This window comes from Falco peregrinus, chromosome 7, assembly GCF_023634155.1.
Source record: "Falco peregrinus isolate bFalPer1 chromosome 7, bFalPer1.pri, whole genome shotgun sequence".
NCBI classification, from domain to species: domain Eukaryota; kingdom Metazoa; phylum Chordata; class Aves; order Falconiformes; family Falconidae; genus Falco; species Falco peregrinus.
In genome coordinates this window covers 53,574,289-53,590,341 of record NC_073727.1, presented here as the reverse complement: position 1 = coordinate 53,590,341, position 16,053 = coordinate 53,574,289, and the positions used below count along the sequence as shown (strand labels likewise).

At 48.8% G+C, this 16,053-nt stretch overlaps 1 protein-coding gene across 2 annotated transcripts in view; it reads left to right on the top strand.

Moving 5' to 3' along the window:
* FRMD1 (FERM domain containing 1) overlaps positions 1-12,194 on the top strand; it is a 43,041-nt gene extending 30,847 nt beyond the window's left edge. The window contains exons 7-14 of one of the 2 annotated variants that reach the window (XM_055811168.1): positions 1,321-1,476; positions 3,746-3,811; positions 4,022-4,090; positions 4,281-4,455; positions 6,183-6,518; positions 6,656-6,784; positions 7,501-7,580; positions 8,781-12,194. In XM_055811168.1, coding sequence (XP_055667143.1) covers positions 1,321-1,476; positions 3,746-3,811; positions 4,022-4,090; positions 4,281-4,455; positions 6,183-6,518; positions 6,656-6,784; positions 7,501-7,580; positions 8,781-9,068 — 1,299 coding nt within the window. In that variant the 3' untranslated portion in view covers positions 9,069-12,194. The remainder of the gene's footprint in view (positions 1-1,320; positions 1,477-3,745; positions 3,812-4,021; positions 4,091-4,280; positions 4,456-6,182; positions 6,519-6,655; positions 6,785-7,500; positions 7,581-8,780) is intronic. The other variant, XM_055811169.1, reaches the window with a different exon arrangement.
* Positions 12,195-16,053: the final 3,859 nt, after the last annotated feature.

The following is a 16,053-nucleotide window of genomic DNA, read 5'->3' as shown; positions in this document are numbered from 1 at the left end:
GCATTAAAAGTCTTATCGGTTACAATTGCTCATCTGGCAAACATTGCAAAGGCCAAGACAAAGCCTGGCTCACCTGTGCTGAGCCGCAACCCCAAGCAAGTATGTGGGTGATTTATTACATCATTACAAAGAGCAAAATCTGGCAGGCGTGGGGACGCTTCTCTCCCTGGCCCCAGGCTCCTGCAGGGAGATACTGAGTGATCTCCTCCTCCAACACAATCTCTTCCTCCAACACGTGCTTCAGCTCATCTGGCCAAGCGCAGCCCCAAGCCTTGTGCTAGTGAGGAGAGGTGGTGCTGCCCTGGGGTGATAAACCCGGCTTTGAACTGTGGAGCTGGCATGCCTCTTTCTGCTGACTTTGCACAACTGATGGCATCGGTGTTGTCCTCCACCAAGCCCAGCCTTCCTCGTGGGAGGGCAACTAATCTGGCAAGGCACACAGAGGAGGGCAGAGGTGTTACTGAACAGAGTGAACAAGGCACTTAATATAAAATGGAAGTGGGAACTAAGTGGTGATGGGTTCTGGTTGTTCTGAGCCTGGGCACGTTGTTCCTGGCAGGATGTTCTCAGGTACGTGGTGGGATCCAGTTCTAAATGCCACCAGTGGTGGTGGATTTTGCGAAGTGAATTCAACCAGCACCCCTCTTAACCATCAATGCCACTTGCAGCCTAGAAGGGCCCAGTTTGGCATGGGAGGCAGCCGGGCTGCCCTGTAAGCTTGTACGGAGAGGGCACATTGGCAAGCATGGGAACTAGGCACTCACAGGGCAAAAGCAAAAGGCCTGGTGAGGATTTTTCTACTGCTTAGCAAAGCCACGTGCCTGCCAGCACTCCCAACAGATAAAAAAAAAATACCTTGAGATAGTGTTATCTACCCCTTTGAGGATGGAAATGCTAAATAAGCCTAATGTGTAGTTTCTGGTCTTGAAAGGACCACCTAGCATTTCTGCAGTGTTTGGAGATGTTTCTGTTGATTGTGTTGGCGTGAGGAACACTATTTGTTATCTGCCCGTAAGCGTTTATGGATGCCAAGAGTTAGGAAAACTAATTCCAGTGCTTAAAAGTGAAAAGAGCTGACGTGACCTCTGTAGTCTTGGTCTGTTATGATTTTGCCATCTAGGATCTGTTTAGAGATACCAGTATCATCTGGGCTGCTTTAAATGCTTATCCTCTAGGGAGGTGGAGGTGAACGAGGGCTAACATCTCGAGGGACCGTATGAACCTGCACCGCCTCCAGTTTCTGCTTTGCTGTTGATCACAGCTGCCTCCTGTGGGGATTGCTGAAGAGTTGCTGACCTGTTTGTTTTTCTTGTGGTTTAGATAATTGCAAAGAGAGGGAGCGACTATATCTTGAAACATGCCCCAGAGATGCACCGAGAACAGCAAGGGCTGAGCGCTAAAGAAGCAGTGCTGAAGTTCATTAAGGAGTCCTGCCTGCTGGAAGATGTGCCCGTCCACTTCTACAGGCTGCAGAAGGTTAAACAAAGAGCCGCTTATTTTGAACTTCTCTCCCATCGTTAATTGGGTGCACCATTGCATTTTTCGCTTTCTGTGTATTTAAGGGATGGTTGGCTCTGATTCAGAGAGGCCAAACAAGTCTAAAATGTTCAGCCAATGAGGCCTGTCCCCCACAAACAAATCTGTTGCCAGTGTACAGGTATAGTATATACTGGAATCTAGTTTTGTACCTCAGCCAAGAAACTGGCCGCAGGAATGGCAAAACTTAATTTTTGTCCCTGCCTGTCAGCAGACTTGCACCAGGGAAATCACTGAGAAGTCTTGTTTTTTGTTGTTGCAGTCCATTGAAATGGTGACAAGAGGTCAGCCAGCTTTCACACAAATGCCGTGTGATAGCTGAAGGTGACACTGAATCATTTCAGCTTTCTCATACCACTCCAACCCTGTTGGTGACTGGTATTTTTTCAGCTGTATGTCAGTTTTTGGATTGCTGGATTGTTGCTTGTCCCTGAGTTTTAAACTACTTACCCAAGCCCGCTTAAACAGAATGTGCTTCATTTTCACATGCTAAGAGAGTTTAGGTCTAGAAACAGAACTAAAGAGCAGTTTTATTTTCCACTTGGATGAGCGAAACCTGCTTGTGTAATTGGGAATGGCTTAGACCTTTTTTCAAAATGGTGTTACTCCGCTTTCAGACTTGTAATTAAATTTGTGGGTTGGTTGTGCTCAGTGGGAATTGTGTCTGGGAGGTATCTGTGCCCTTTGACCAGATCTACCAGCTCTAGTTGCTGGAGAAACATGCATTTTCTGGAGGAAAGAAGTTCCGGTTTGGTCTGTAGTCCAGGTTTAGTTTCAGTTCCTTGCAAACCATCGGTGCTGCGCCTACCTCTCCTCTGTCCTCTCCGTTTTGATTCTGGTGCTGTTAATGACGCAGTCATAAGAGGGCTGATTACACTTGAATGCCATAAGAAGTCCAGCTGACAGGACATGATACAATTTATATCTGAAAGTACCAAGGCTGTGAAATTGGTTGCTTTTAATATCCAAATTCCTGTCTGACTTGAACTTGTATTTTATGCATTGCTGACTCCTTCGTGTGTTGTTTGATCCACAAAGTGCTGCTCTTCCTGCTATGTGACACGGTTACCTCGCCTTGTGATGAGATGTCCTCCTCCTAGGTGATACCTGGGTCTCAGTCAAGCACACAGATGCCAGGTGAAGGTGTTGGTACGCTGGCTGCCCTGAGATTTCAAAAGCAGTCACTTTTGTCTTGCACCCTCCTCATGGCTGCTACTGAGGTTGGGAACTCCAAAAGAAAACGAAGTACTGAGCTCTGTATTTCTCCTCCGGACCAATACTGATTTACAAAGCTCTTTGCCCTTAGGAGGCAGAAAGCATTTCTTACTGACTTTAAACTAGAGACACGGGTGGTATCGGGATAAAGGGTGAGGTAATGCGATGGCATAAGACTTGCATCTTGACAAGCCAGATAAGGAGAGAAAGTTTTGATGTAAAGTTTGAGCTCTGTGAGCCCATAAATTTTTACCTCCAAATTTTCTTCCTCCTGCTCCTCCTAGCAAGAGAAGTATGTATTCCCTTCCTTAACTCTGCCGTGCCAGGAGAGACTGAAAGAACTAGAGTTTTAGTTTATATTTTTTGGTCTTCAAGCAGAAGAATCTTATTAGAGACAGAGTATGTCATACCAAGATACAGCATGAGGAAAAACAAGGCAGTATTTCAACCCAGCCATAAAGATTTTAAACCACCTGCTCCCAACACTGAGATCAAAAGGTTAGAAGGAAGGTCCCTGTACCTCTGGGTATTGATTAGCTCCCTCCTGGCCAAGGGACACCTAAGGTCCACCAGGTCCCTGGATGAAAACCACAGGACAAGGAGAAGGGGACAAGCATCCCTTCTGGTGTGGGGTCACTGTAACCTGGAGAGCAAGAGTGGGGCATGTTCATGGAGACACTAGAGACGGCGTGTGGCAGTAGGAGAGCAGTAACTGTCCATGCCCTCACATCACTAAAGCTACAGGATTCCCTGTCCAGGGCAGCTGGGGCATTTGCTGGTGAACTGCTTGAGATACCCAGTACGAGGGGATTTTAGGTGTAGATATTTCAGGGGTCAGCAAGGCAAGGTGCACTTTACAAACACAATAAAAACCAAATGAGCTGATGGCATCTGCATGATGGGGAGTCCTGCTACCTCTCCTGCAGTAGGTGCCAGAACAAGAGTGTGGTCTTTGTAGATTAACCTTTGACTCCAGGCTCTTCTGTTCTTTTAGGATAAGAAGGAGGATCGCCCGACTGTTATCCTGGGCCTGACCCTGAGAGGAATGCACATCTATCAGGTAACAGACTGCCGTGAAAGCTTTCTGGTGCAGCATTAACTCAGCCCAGCTCCCCTGTCCTCCCCCTGCACTTCGGCTCCTCTGCCTCCCCTGCAAGCGCCAGGCTCTGCATATCTCAAATTCTTGGTTGTTTGCAAATTCTTTGCACATCGATGACTCCACCCTGTACCTGCCAGTCCCCGTGTCACTCTTGAGTTTGATGTGTTACAGGAGGTGAATCACGTCCGCCAGCTCCTCTACGACTTTCCCTGGTCGCACATTGGGAAGCTGGCATTTCTGGTGAGTATGACGGAATGGAGGCCATCTGGCAGCGGGCTGTCATCCTGGGACCTGGCAAAGCTGTTGGCCTGCCTGTGCTGCCATGTCAAGTCCTGTCACTCACACGCATAAGACTGCAGCTATCTCTGGTAGCTGTGTTGCTTAAAGCATGCTCTTGCTCATTTTACTGGCATCTCTCCTCTTTATGCAGGGGAAAAAATTTGAGATCCAGCCAGACGGTTTACCCTCTGCACGGAAACTGGTTTACTATACGGGTTGCCCCTTCAGGTCACGGCACTTGCTGCAGCTCCTCAGTAACAGCCACCGACTCTTTCTGAATATTCAGCCGGTGTTGAAGCAAATACGAAAACTGGAGGAGGCTGAAGGTATGCGATGGAAGAACAGGTGACTTTAGTAAGGGGAAGAGTACAGCATGGTAGGCTCTGCTGCTGTTCCGCAGTGGCTGCTCTCCATTGAATTGATGGTGTTTCTGCCTTATCAGGAAGCTGGTGAGAGAAATACAGGTGCTAGATGTATTTCAAGTCCATTACTAGGAAGTGTTTATGCCTCCCACATTGCTAGACTGTGATCAGAAAGTGTGTGTGCGTGAGCAGTAGAGGGGGAATATCTGCCTTTAAGAGGAGATCCTCCCTCTCTGTGCTCCCAGTTCTCCATGTTTGACACATGCTTCTAAGTGGAAACAATTCTGAATAAAAAGCTTTCCTTTGGGATAAGATCATCTTGTGTTCAGGCAGCAGTATGGGTTGTGAGCCTGTGTCTTAATTTTTCAGTACCCTTTGCTAAACATTGCACACAATTTCGTCTACAGTGTCCAACAATTAAGAGCTAGGAGTTGCAGGTGCCAGAAACAGGCTGAGAGCTATCAGGACTCCCAGAATCTGTCTTTTATAGTGGGGTCTCCCCTCGAGGACCAGTGATTTGAGCTCTGACAGTCCCTGGTATGCTTCCAGACAAACTTTAGTCATTTCATCACCTCTCAGCTTGCCCCTTTCCATTTTCCAACTCTGCAAGCTGGGTCTCCTACAACTTCTCAGCCTACTTCTCCCCAGTGACTGTTTTTAATGCATTGGTGGTCTTCCAGAGGATCGTGTCCCTTTCCATCTAGCCTTCTCCTGAATGCTTTTCCCACCTATCTTTTTCCTGACTGTTGTTCCCTGTGTTCTCCGTCCACACTTTTTCTGTCTGAGGTTTGTAAGCCTTGTATCGTTACCTTCAGTGTTGGTGGAAGTCAGCCAGCAGTAGCTGGTCCTCTTGTCTGAGGGCATAGTCTGACTCCTCCCAGGCAGAAGTCGGGAAAAACTTGTTTCTGGTTATTGCCTAGCTTATATCAGTCTCTGAAGTGGTGACTGCTGGTTGCGTGGAGTCGGTGTACAGGGCAAAGCAGCCCTTAGTCTCATCTAGCTTGGTTATTTCTGTCTTTGCCTTCAGTGGGTTTATTGTAGTGGCCTTGAGCTGTGTGAGTGTGACCAGTGGCAGGTGCCGCTCACCTGATGAAAGCCTCACTAATCAAGTGCGCGTGGGCAAAAGGCTTTCGGTTGTTTTGTGTCTGCTAGTGTCTCATGGATTTCTTGACCACCCTCAGTACATCTCTCTTTAGGTAATAGATTCAAGCCATGGAAGAAATAATTAATACATCATTAATAAATGCCAACCATGGGGATCCTGTTCTTGGCTGTCTCCACACATTGATGGCTATTTCAAGAAACAGTCAATGTACTCTGCTTTTTAAAGGCTGAACACTTAGGTTAGCTAAATAATACCCCCCCTGCCCCCCTGCTTTTTGGTTTTTGGCATTTCATTCTGGAAGCTACTGTTTTCTGTATCATAACTGCCTCTACCTGCCTGTTCTAATTCAAGGAATGCTGGGTTTACTGCAAGTATGACTGACTAATTCTTTTACAACCAGTGGAGCATCCCAGTATCTGTTGAGCAAACAAAATATAAAACTGTCCCTGTATTTTTTTTAGTAGCTGCAGCAGCTGTTTCTTAATTGATGGGTTGTGCCAGTCCCAGAGCTTACCGATTATTTTTGCTACCCTTCCTTTGGTCTGGGTTAAAGTTCTCACTGGTTTCTCTCTTCTTTCTTCCTCAGAGAAGAAGCGCTACCGGGAGTCCTATATCAGTGATACGCTGGACATGGACCTGGACCCGTGCGATAAGAACTCGCGTGGCAGCGGGAGCAGTGGGGGCAGCCGGAGGGATAATCGCCTCTCACGCCAGTCCACAGGGAGCCATGGCAGCTCTCACACGTCGGGCATTGAGGCTGATTCCAGGCACCGGGTGTCGGTGGAAATGTCCGTGGATGAGCCCTTCAGCATTGACCGGGTGCATCGGAAAGAGAAATCCTGCAGCTCAACCATCAGCTACGGTAGCTCTGGCATTGACAGTGGCAGCAAAGGGCGAGCTGAAGATGACTCTCAGGATGATGGTAAAGAATTTGGAGATGTGGGGCAACTTCTAAGACCACTCGTGTCTTCTCCTGCAGGAGAATGGGGAGTAAGAGAATGTGAAGCAGCTTGGAGAAGTGTAATACTAACCCTTCTCCTGCCACTCTCTTCCTCCTAGAGCTTGAGCTGGCAGTAGATGAGCCAGAGGAGGTGCCTGTAGATGAGCCTTTAGAGGGAGACCAGTTAGAGGAGGCCACTGTGGGAGAATCTATTGAATCTCTTCCTCTAGATGCTGCTAGCTGCCAAGGTGAGATGGCTTTCTGCTACTGCTCAGTGCTTTTCTTTAGGCTCTAGCCACAGGCATAAGCTGAGGGATCTAAGAAAGCTCTGTCGTCTTCCAGTCTACTGCCAGTGCTACTTACTGCCCTGCTGCAACAGGATTTAAGTCAGCTCATCTAGAGGTTGAAGGCCAGCACCCTATATTGTACAGTGCTGCTCTCCTCTGTGCTCCTCAAGGTCTCCCTTCTCCAAATTTGCCAAGTTTATTATCAGTTAATGACAAAAAGATAACTGAGGTAAACCTTCTTATGGTGAAGGAATTTGCTTTAAAATCTTGTATACCACAAAACAGCTGAACAGTTCAACCACAGAGTAACGAGCTAGTTGCAGGGATTGAAAAGGTAAAGTTTTGTGGCTCGCAATACAGGGAATGCTAGACAATGGGGATCGTGGGGGAGCTGCCTGGCCATAAGACAGATGGCCTTTATAGCAAAGCAAGATAGGTGAATGTGGGACAGGGAGGCGAGAAGCTGGTTTTTTGAGAGTTTTTAAACATAGATCCTTAAGGGCAAGAAGGAGTACTTGTGAGCAAAACTCTCCGGGTGTTGAAGGTGCGTACTGATGTATATTTATATTTATAGGATAGCACTGCTTGAATGTGGCCTGCAAGAACAACTTGTGTTTTCCACAGCCCACAAAACCTCAAACCTGCTATGTTTTTCACTTCTTCCTTCTCCTTTGCAGCGATAAATCAGGAATCGCTGTCTGTGGTGCAAGTCACACTAATAAAGATGAGAGGCCAAAGTGTGGAATCCCTTCACCAGGTAAGTGCTTGGCAGGAGGGCCTCTGTGTGGGCATTGAAACCAGATAACCAGCGTAATGCAGACAGCTGTAAATCGGGTGAACTTCATTGGTCTGGATTTGACTGATTCTTTAAATGGTGTAACCAAAACCAGCTGTTGCCCAGCGAGTCCTATCAGGAATAGGCTGAGAGCAGTGTTTGGGTCAAGAATATTATAGAGAGGTTTAGAGTGATCAGCAGGGAAATCTTGCAAGCCAGCTATTGTCTGTCTTGGGCTTCCAGACTAGAAATGGAAAATAAATAACTTCCAAATTTTCAGTGCAATATACAGCCAAGACCATTCGTGCAGTTTCGATGTGGGTTGCAGACTTGATCATCTTCCTACTCATGGAGCCAGAAGGAGCTCACATCAGAGCAAAACCAGATGTTCGAGCCCCAATTGCTATCATTTGTGTGATTATACTCTGTGTGTGCTGAGGTCTTTGTTGTCAGTGTTTTCCTTTCATCAAACCCCTGAGAAAAGGCAACTATATATGGTAAAATGTCATGTGTTAAGTTGTTCATGGAAAAAGTTAAGATGTCTTTTTAAGGCCAAACAATACTACTTCTCAAAGTATAGCTGTACCCACTGGTGTAGAAATGTTCTGTGGTTTGTTTTTTTTAAAAAAAACAAAACTAAAAACCAGCCCTCCACCATTTCTTCTCTCTCTGAATCCAAATTAATTTTACCTGCTAAAAGAATTTTAAAAGCTTGTTCATTGTTTTTCCCTTCATTCCCTGAACTTTGCTGAACAAGGACTTCGATCACTCCTTAGGACTTTCTTTTTTTCTTCTCTTTTGAACTCTTTCACTGTGTTGAAGCAGTTGGTGTATTTTTTTTATGTGCACTTTGTCCATTTGAGGATGACTCCATGGATCTGCCAAGAAGTGTCAGGGTCATTCAGGTGTCGATACCTGTCAAGTGTTTTGTCCGTTGTACTGGACACTGAGGACACAGTGCATACAGATTAGAATCTGGCTCAACATGGCAGTTCAGTTCACTTGTAGTTTCTTGATGAGTCACAGCTTCTTCATTAAGCCAATATGATACAGAAGACTGGTGGGGCTGTTTTGAAAGAGTGGAAGAACAATTTTGGAAAACTTGTAGCATGCATAGCCAGCATCCTTAGGCTGTGTCTGAGCTCATTGTTTTTATTCCTGTGTGTCTTACTGAACCGTCAGGTCAGATCACCCAAAAGCAGGAGCTGCACGGACCAGCACAGCCAGAGTTTGGATGACATCCGCCTTCACAAGCACCGGCACCCGCCACTAAGTGCCACATTGTCTTCAGACACGTCCCACAGCTACACGTTTGGCTGCAGCCTGGAGGACAAGCTGTCTATCTATGGCTGCGTTTATTCCACAGCAGACTGCAAAACCAAGTCAGCCCTTTATGGGAAGCGATCCATGAACTGCCTCTCCCTGGATCTTCTGGGAGAGGACCAGCTCCCAGAGGAGTTTGTGGTGTAATGAGATTGGAGCTCTTCCATACCAGGAAAGAGCTCATCATGGAAATATATACCTCATTAACACATGTGATGTCACTCTGGTTTTGCAGGAGATTGTGAGCAGCTTTGTTATTCAGCTCCATAATCGGTAAGTGGCATCACTTCTGCAGACCTGACTACAGGGCAAATCAAGTGGAGTGTAGCACTTAACATTGGCATTTGAAGCGTCTGTCTGAGCAGAAAATGGAAGTGGCCTGCACCATTAGCAGTGACACAACCGACATAAAAACCAAAAACAGTGGACCAAAACTGATGCTGAGCTAGTAAAGCAAACACTGTGTCTAAATGGATTTATCAGAAAGAAACTGAAAGTCTGTGTCAGTTATCTTTCTGCCTTTCTCTTGTGGTCCCTTTCTGTTAATGCTAGTGTACGGATAGCTTGGTTGTCCTGAATTTGTGCTGCTGCGACACTGCCAACAGCTGTCAGGCCAGGATATACTCTGAGCACATTTGGAAGGCTGTATGTGGAAGTGTCTAGCCTGTTCCTGTTATAATGAACACAAGTTGCCTATTTGCTTTATGGGGAGCAAGACCTGCTCTGCCAGGAGTTTACTTCTCTTTTTTTTTTTTTGTCATTTGTGTTTTAAGCATCTAGTCAAATACAATATGCATTATTTTTTTTTCTCCCCCTTTAATGCAACAAATGGAACTGTCTCTCAGCTGTCTACTACTGCCATGATGCAGATTGGTAAATAAATGCTTATGTCCTTGGGGAGATGGGGAAAGGGATAAAACAAATTAGTAAGCTGCCTCTGAGAGTACAACAGACAAGTTGAGAGTGTAAATCGACTGGCTCTTGAAGACAGGAGTGTGACTGGAGAATTTGTCCAGGCATGATCACCCTTTACTGAATTGTACTTTTATGTTGTTGGTTTTTTTTTAATATATGTGTTCCTTAGAAATTTTTCCTCTGCTTAGGGTGCAAGTATGGACTGGAGAAAGTTGCTCTGGAAGGACACACAGAGTGACTGTGTCCTGCTTAGTCATGGATAGGTCATGCAAATGGGAGTGTGTAGTGCTGCAGGGCTCATAGCGGTGGAAGTGTAGGATGTTTGTGTCAAGGGTTAGAGCCAAGGGGTACGCGCTCATTTGGTGATTCTGAGTGGTGGACCTTGCTGTGCTGGCTCTCACTAGGAAAATAATAACAACTATGCTGTTTGATTCAAGCATTTGGTTTGGAAAACATCCTGCTACCTTGTTACATGCAAATAAACGTATGTTTGTTTGATTTCCTTCCCTGTCTTCCCCCACTACCTCCTCCCCTCGTCAATTCCCAGCATTTGGGAAGCTTGTACTTAAAGGCATGTGTAACCTTGCGCCCAGCTTTTGACAACCTTGCAGGTGGACAGTAATAACTTTTTGGAAAACTCTAGAAGCAGGTTGATGCTATTCTGCTGGTTGAGGATGTGTGTGTTGTGCAGTGCTGATCACTCAAAAGCTGAAGATAGCTGAGTTCAGGAAAGGAAGCAAGCCAGGCCACGATGAGAATGGTTTGAGCTGCTGCTTTGACGGTGGGCTTTGTGGGCTTAGTAGTTGTCTGGTAAATTGGCTTCCTGTAAATTGTTAAAATAGCACATCTATGAAGTCTGTCATCTCGTTATTTCTATGCAAGTGAATGTGGTGTAGGCAGAGCATGCAGGTGCATCTGCATTTACTGAAGTAGCATCAGCAGCTGTACATCCTCTGAGATGAATCCAGCACCAAACCCTGGCTATGATGTTTGAGGAATGAATAATGGGCACAAGCTCACTGCAGCCGCAGCTTAATTGACTGTGCCCTCTTCGATCACGCTGTTCTTTGTTTTTGTGATGAAAGATGAGGAGCTGTGTATTCACCATAGCCTCTTTCCATGTCTTCCAAGCAAAGCCCAAATGCCTTTAGAGAGTCCTTGAGGTATGTTTACTGCATCCAAAATAAACTCTCCTAAATAGATCTAAATGAATAAAGGACATCTGGCTGCTCGTGAACAGTTCGGTCAAGCATCCCACTATCGGGTTGCTCCCCGTTACCTGGGGCCCGTTTGGCTGTAAGCTGTGGGAGAGAGGCATGGCCAGGATCCAGGGGACCAGTTGCTGTGCTGCAGGGAGCAGCCTTGTTCTTGCAGCCATCACGGAGCTGGAGAGATGGCTTGTATTGCATGTCTGTATGTCTGTCCATGGAAAAGGGGGGGAGGGGAGGGGTCTGGAGCAACAGCCCTGCTAAACTGTTGCTTTCCCACCCATGCAGATGTACGGTTACTTGTGGTTCTGGCAATGGTTTTTAGTAGGGGGAAAAAAACCTCAAAATTCAGTGCGTATAGTTGCTGCAGTAAGTGTCATAAACATGTTTGCACCAAATGCTGACATCTATGCGCACTTATCTCAGACAATCACGTTCGTACCTGCTTTGGCCTAATCCACCTTACTGGATGAAGTATTTATTGACACTGACACCAAGCAGTTTGGAGTTTTCTTTTTGCAGTTACTGAACATTCGATAGACCTGGTGAAATGCTGTAATCTTCCTGTTGCTGGTTACAAAATACACCAATGCCTGAAAACTGTAATTGGCTCTTGTGTGAGCATCGGCTGCCTTGTATGTACTTGAGGGTTTCTTGTATATATTCATGGCTGGCAGGGAAAAGGCAAACTCTTCAAGTCTGACTGTCTTTTCTCAGTGGTCTGCGCAGCTCCCTCCAGTACTGTGTTACATATGCATATGAAGGGGAGACCGGACACTTTCGTGTATAGACTAAGAATGAACTAGTATCTTACAAGCACTGTGAATATCTATCATGCAAGTTTTTGTATTCATATGGGGGAAAAAAAGCCTGTTCCTGCTAGCAATAGACTTATTTTTTTGTTTGTCTTTGGCTTTAGAAGGTCTTATTATTTTGGGGTTTAATTAGTTTGGTAGAGGGTTATGTAAGCATTTAACAGTTGGTGTTAGAAACTAGCTGCCAATATTTGTACATATTTGTAAAATACTCGTGGTATAATCACTATTTTAATGGTAAAAGTTTCTCCTTTCCATGAAAGGAATTTCATGTTTAAAATAAAATATAAATAATTATATGTACACTTGCAATAAAGTATGGATAGAAAAAGGTAGTAGTGTATCATTATAATTGTGGTTTTTTTCCTCCAAGAGGTGCATGTCAGTGACGTCTTCCATTTGAGATAGGTAGGCTGTAGAAATGAATTTGCGGCCAGACTGTAATCCGTGTGAGCTTGGGTTGTGATGGCAGACCCAGAGGCACTGTAGTCACTGGAACAACTTCTTTTCCTCCTGGCTGCTCTCAGTAGCCCGATGCCAAAGGGGCCTCTGTCAGGTATCGAGGACCCAGTCGCTCAGGTTAGAGTCAGTGGGAGCACTAATGGGAGCTGAATCTAACTGAAGAGATGAGTTAAGCTGCTCATGGCGTTCAGTCAAGAAAACTGAGCGTGTGAACTTCTGAGGATGTAGAGAGATCTTGTCAGCATCCTCCCAGGGGCTGCATCCAAGGACAGGCACACCAGCCCATGTGAGGCAAAGTGCCACTGGCGATTGTTCTGCCGTAAGCCACCTAGCCTGCTGGCCTGGGGTCTGGCATGGATAAAGGAAAGTTTTGCTTTTCTTGGGACACAGATGTGTGGAGGAGTGCCATGGTGTAACTGCACATCTCTTCTTGAAGAAGTTTGCCGGTGGGTTCCCTTGTAAGTGTTTGGGTGTGTGTTTCTTTTCTCTGGATATGTTATGGGCCACTAAAGCTAGCATTAAAAAAAATAGTAATTTTTTAGTGTACTTTGATAGTGTTGCCCCTATTCTTATGACTTCTCTTCTTGTACTTCATCTTTCTGTCCAGCAGCTGCTGTGTTTCCAGTATATATATTTTGAAGGACTTCAGAGACTCATCCAGCTTTGGTTTGGGGATACTGGAAGGCCTTTGAGGCTTCTCTTTCTCTGCTTGTCAAGCAATAGCACCTCCTTGCCTGCTAGGGTGGACTGCTGCTGACCAGAATATATAGGATGAGTCTGTCTCTGAAGATGGGACTTCTCATGGTACCAGCAGATCAGTGGAGTGGCGCGGCGTGGGACAGGGGAAATGTCACAGCACTGGCCCTGCGCTGAGGCAGGGTAAGGCCTGAGCCGTGCTAAACCGAGGGGTCAGCCCCCCGGTACGTGTGCTGAAGTGAGAGCAGTTCCTCCCCGGCGTTCTGGGCGGCCAGGCTGGAGGCGCTGGAGGCCGCTGTGTTTCGGGAGCCTGGAGCGGGTGGTGAGTCCCACGGCGGCGGGCGCGCTCGCGGCTGCAGCTCCTCGCCTGCCAGCAGCTTCCCCCGCTGGGCACCGGCTCCGGGTCGGTCTGGCCACGCTTGTCTTGGACCTTCCTCATCCCGACCCGTGGCCTGCGCCGCGGCCCGGCCCGGGAGCCCCCGAGCAGCCCTCTGCCGCGTGTCTCCCCTGCGCCCCCCCGCTGGGGCGGCAGGAGGGCAGCGAACGCGTCCCCTCGGGGCCGCTCCCGAGTGCCCGGCGGCAGCGGGCTGAGCTGAGGCACCGCACGGTGCCAGAGCTGGGCACGGCCGGAGGGAGCCTGCCTGCCCGCCCCCCGGCAGGCGCCGCTCGCCTCCGCTACATTCACGACGGGGCCCCGTAGGCCAGACTGGGGCTGCGCGGCCCCGTCCCCGCAGCGGGTGGGGGGAACGGGCCGTGTGGCGGCAGTGCCGGGCCGGGCCGCGGGGCGGCGCCCGAGGAGCGCCGGGGCTCCGGGCGGAGGGGCCGGGCGCTGCCCGCTCCTGCCGCGGGTGCCGGCGGGGCCGAGCGGCCTCACGCCGAGGCGCGGTGGGGGGCGCGTCCCCGGGGGCGGGGGTGGCCGCTCGGGCCGGCCGCGGGGCCTGGGCATGCGGCCTGGAACGGGGGGGGCCCGGCAGCGCGGGCCAGACCGCCGCAGCTGCGGGAGCGGGGCCCGCGGACGCCGGGCGCTGCTGAGCCCGCAGCAGAAGGTGCCTGAGGCGGGGGCGGCCGGGCCCGGGGCGGCGTGACGCGGAGGGTACGCCCGGCCCCGCTGGGCACAGAGCCGCTGCTGCTCAGCCTCCGGGGGGGGCTCGGTGCTCTGGGGGGAAAAATGTTGGTGTCGGTCGAAAAAACCCTCCGACAAGCCGGTTTATGGAAGACGAGCCCGTTCGAGGCGACGTACCCCGGGATGGGAAGCGTGAGCGGCGGTAGCTGCGGCTGTGCCCGCCCTGCGCCCGCAGCTCCCCTCAGCGCCGGGCACGGGGCACCGCTGGGGCCGGGCCGGCTGCGGGCGAGCCTGGGGCACCGCTCGGTGAAGCAGCGGCTCTTCCATTGCCGGGCTGGCTCCTCTCGGGGCGAGCATCCTTTCTGCAGAACGTCTGCAGGCACCGCAGCAGCATCCCTCAGTGTTTCCCCTAGGAAATGCTATTCCCCCCCCAGGAAATCGAATGGACTGAATTTCTAATGGCATCCGTACACCGTTCCCGTCGCTTGCTCGCTGCCCGGCCCCACCTCCACACCCCTCGGGCAGCCGGGCGTTGGTGGTGGGCTGCAGCCCGCTTGTGGCTGGGCGCTTCTGAACCCTGAGTTGGGCTCTGCAAGGAGGAGGCTGTAGTCATTAGAGTAAGGTCCAGAGAGTAACCCTTGTGCTGGAAGTCTGTCGTTCTACCACAGAGATGTAATGAGCAAAAATTGCGTATCTCCTTTACGGTAGAGCTCAGGGGCAGCTGAATATGGGCTATTGAAGAACATAGCTGTGGTATTTTACAATTCTGCTTTATTTTTATTCCTGCAAATATCAGCCTCACGTTTTTACTTTAAATCTCGTAGATACATTTAGACCAATCTTTATTTTTCTTTCTACAATCAGTGCTGTTCTTAATACGCAGTGAGATAATTGGATATGGCACGTGCTAGAAGCCTTAAATCTCAAGCCACCACATGGAAAATACCGCTGACTACTTTAGCGACAGCTGAGCATTTGGTGTAGGAAAAATTAATTTGCATCAGCCACAGAAAGTACTCGACCTCCTTGCTGCAACCAGCTGACAAATAGTCTGAGCTGTTTGACTATTGTGGCAACAGTGACCGATTCCCGCAGCCACGTTCCCCGCCCTTGTAGAAAATGAAGCTTTGAACGTGGCTTGCTCTCTAACCGAGGGGTTTTGGACTAGAAGGGCTGCGCAAGGCAGCCCCTCCCTGCTCTTCTGCTGGCTGCTGCCTTCGGGGTCGCCTTTCCCTCCGCACCGTCTCAGACCTAGGTGTGTTCAAGAGATCTGTGGCTATTGGGATGGAGATTCCTGAGCAAAAATGCACGCTATAGGAAGCCAGGTACTTTTATCTCCTCAATGCATAATTTCAGGGTCTGAGAGTGAGGAAGCTTTTTGCCCTCTTTTGAGGCATCCGTGCTTACCCACCGCTGGAAATAAGGTCTGTGGTGCAGTTTATTGTTGTTCCTGGCGGCAGCATTGAAATCTTTCTTGTCTGGCTTGTGGGCTGCGCTTCTATATTTAGGGCTAAATGGCTCGCTGTGTGTATGAAGGAAGCATGGGAAGCCAGCCTGGCATTTGTCTACAGTCTCCCCTGAAGTGGATCCTGAGCTCTCTGCGTTTGACCAGTGGATCCTGAGTTCTCTGCATTTGACCAGTGACACCAGCGATGCCCCCCTCCTCTCCTCTAGCACACATAGCTACTGCTGGGATCTGGGAGCGTTTTCTGCCGATACCATGGTTCTGTGGCTAATGCAAACTTTTCTGCCTATGGTCTTTTAGTCAGACATGAACAGAGGGCTCCCATAATCCCTCTGTTAAAGTGCTAATGGGTTACAAGATGCATTTTTGGGAACTCCTGTTCTTGAAATGGTCAAGAAGGACACGCCAGGAGTGCATTAAAGCAAGTGAGGCATCTGGGGGCAGGGAGAAAGTATTGCTAGCTTTGACTGCATTTCTTGCAGGTGTTGCAGTGCTCTGGGCTCTCCTT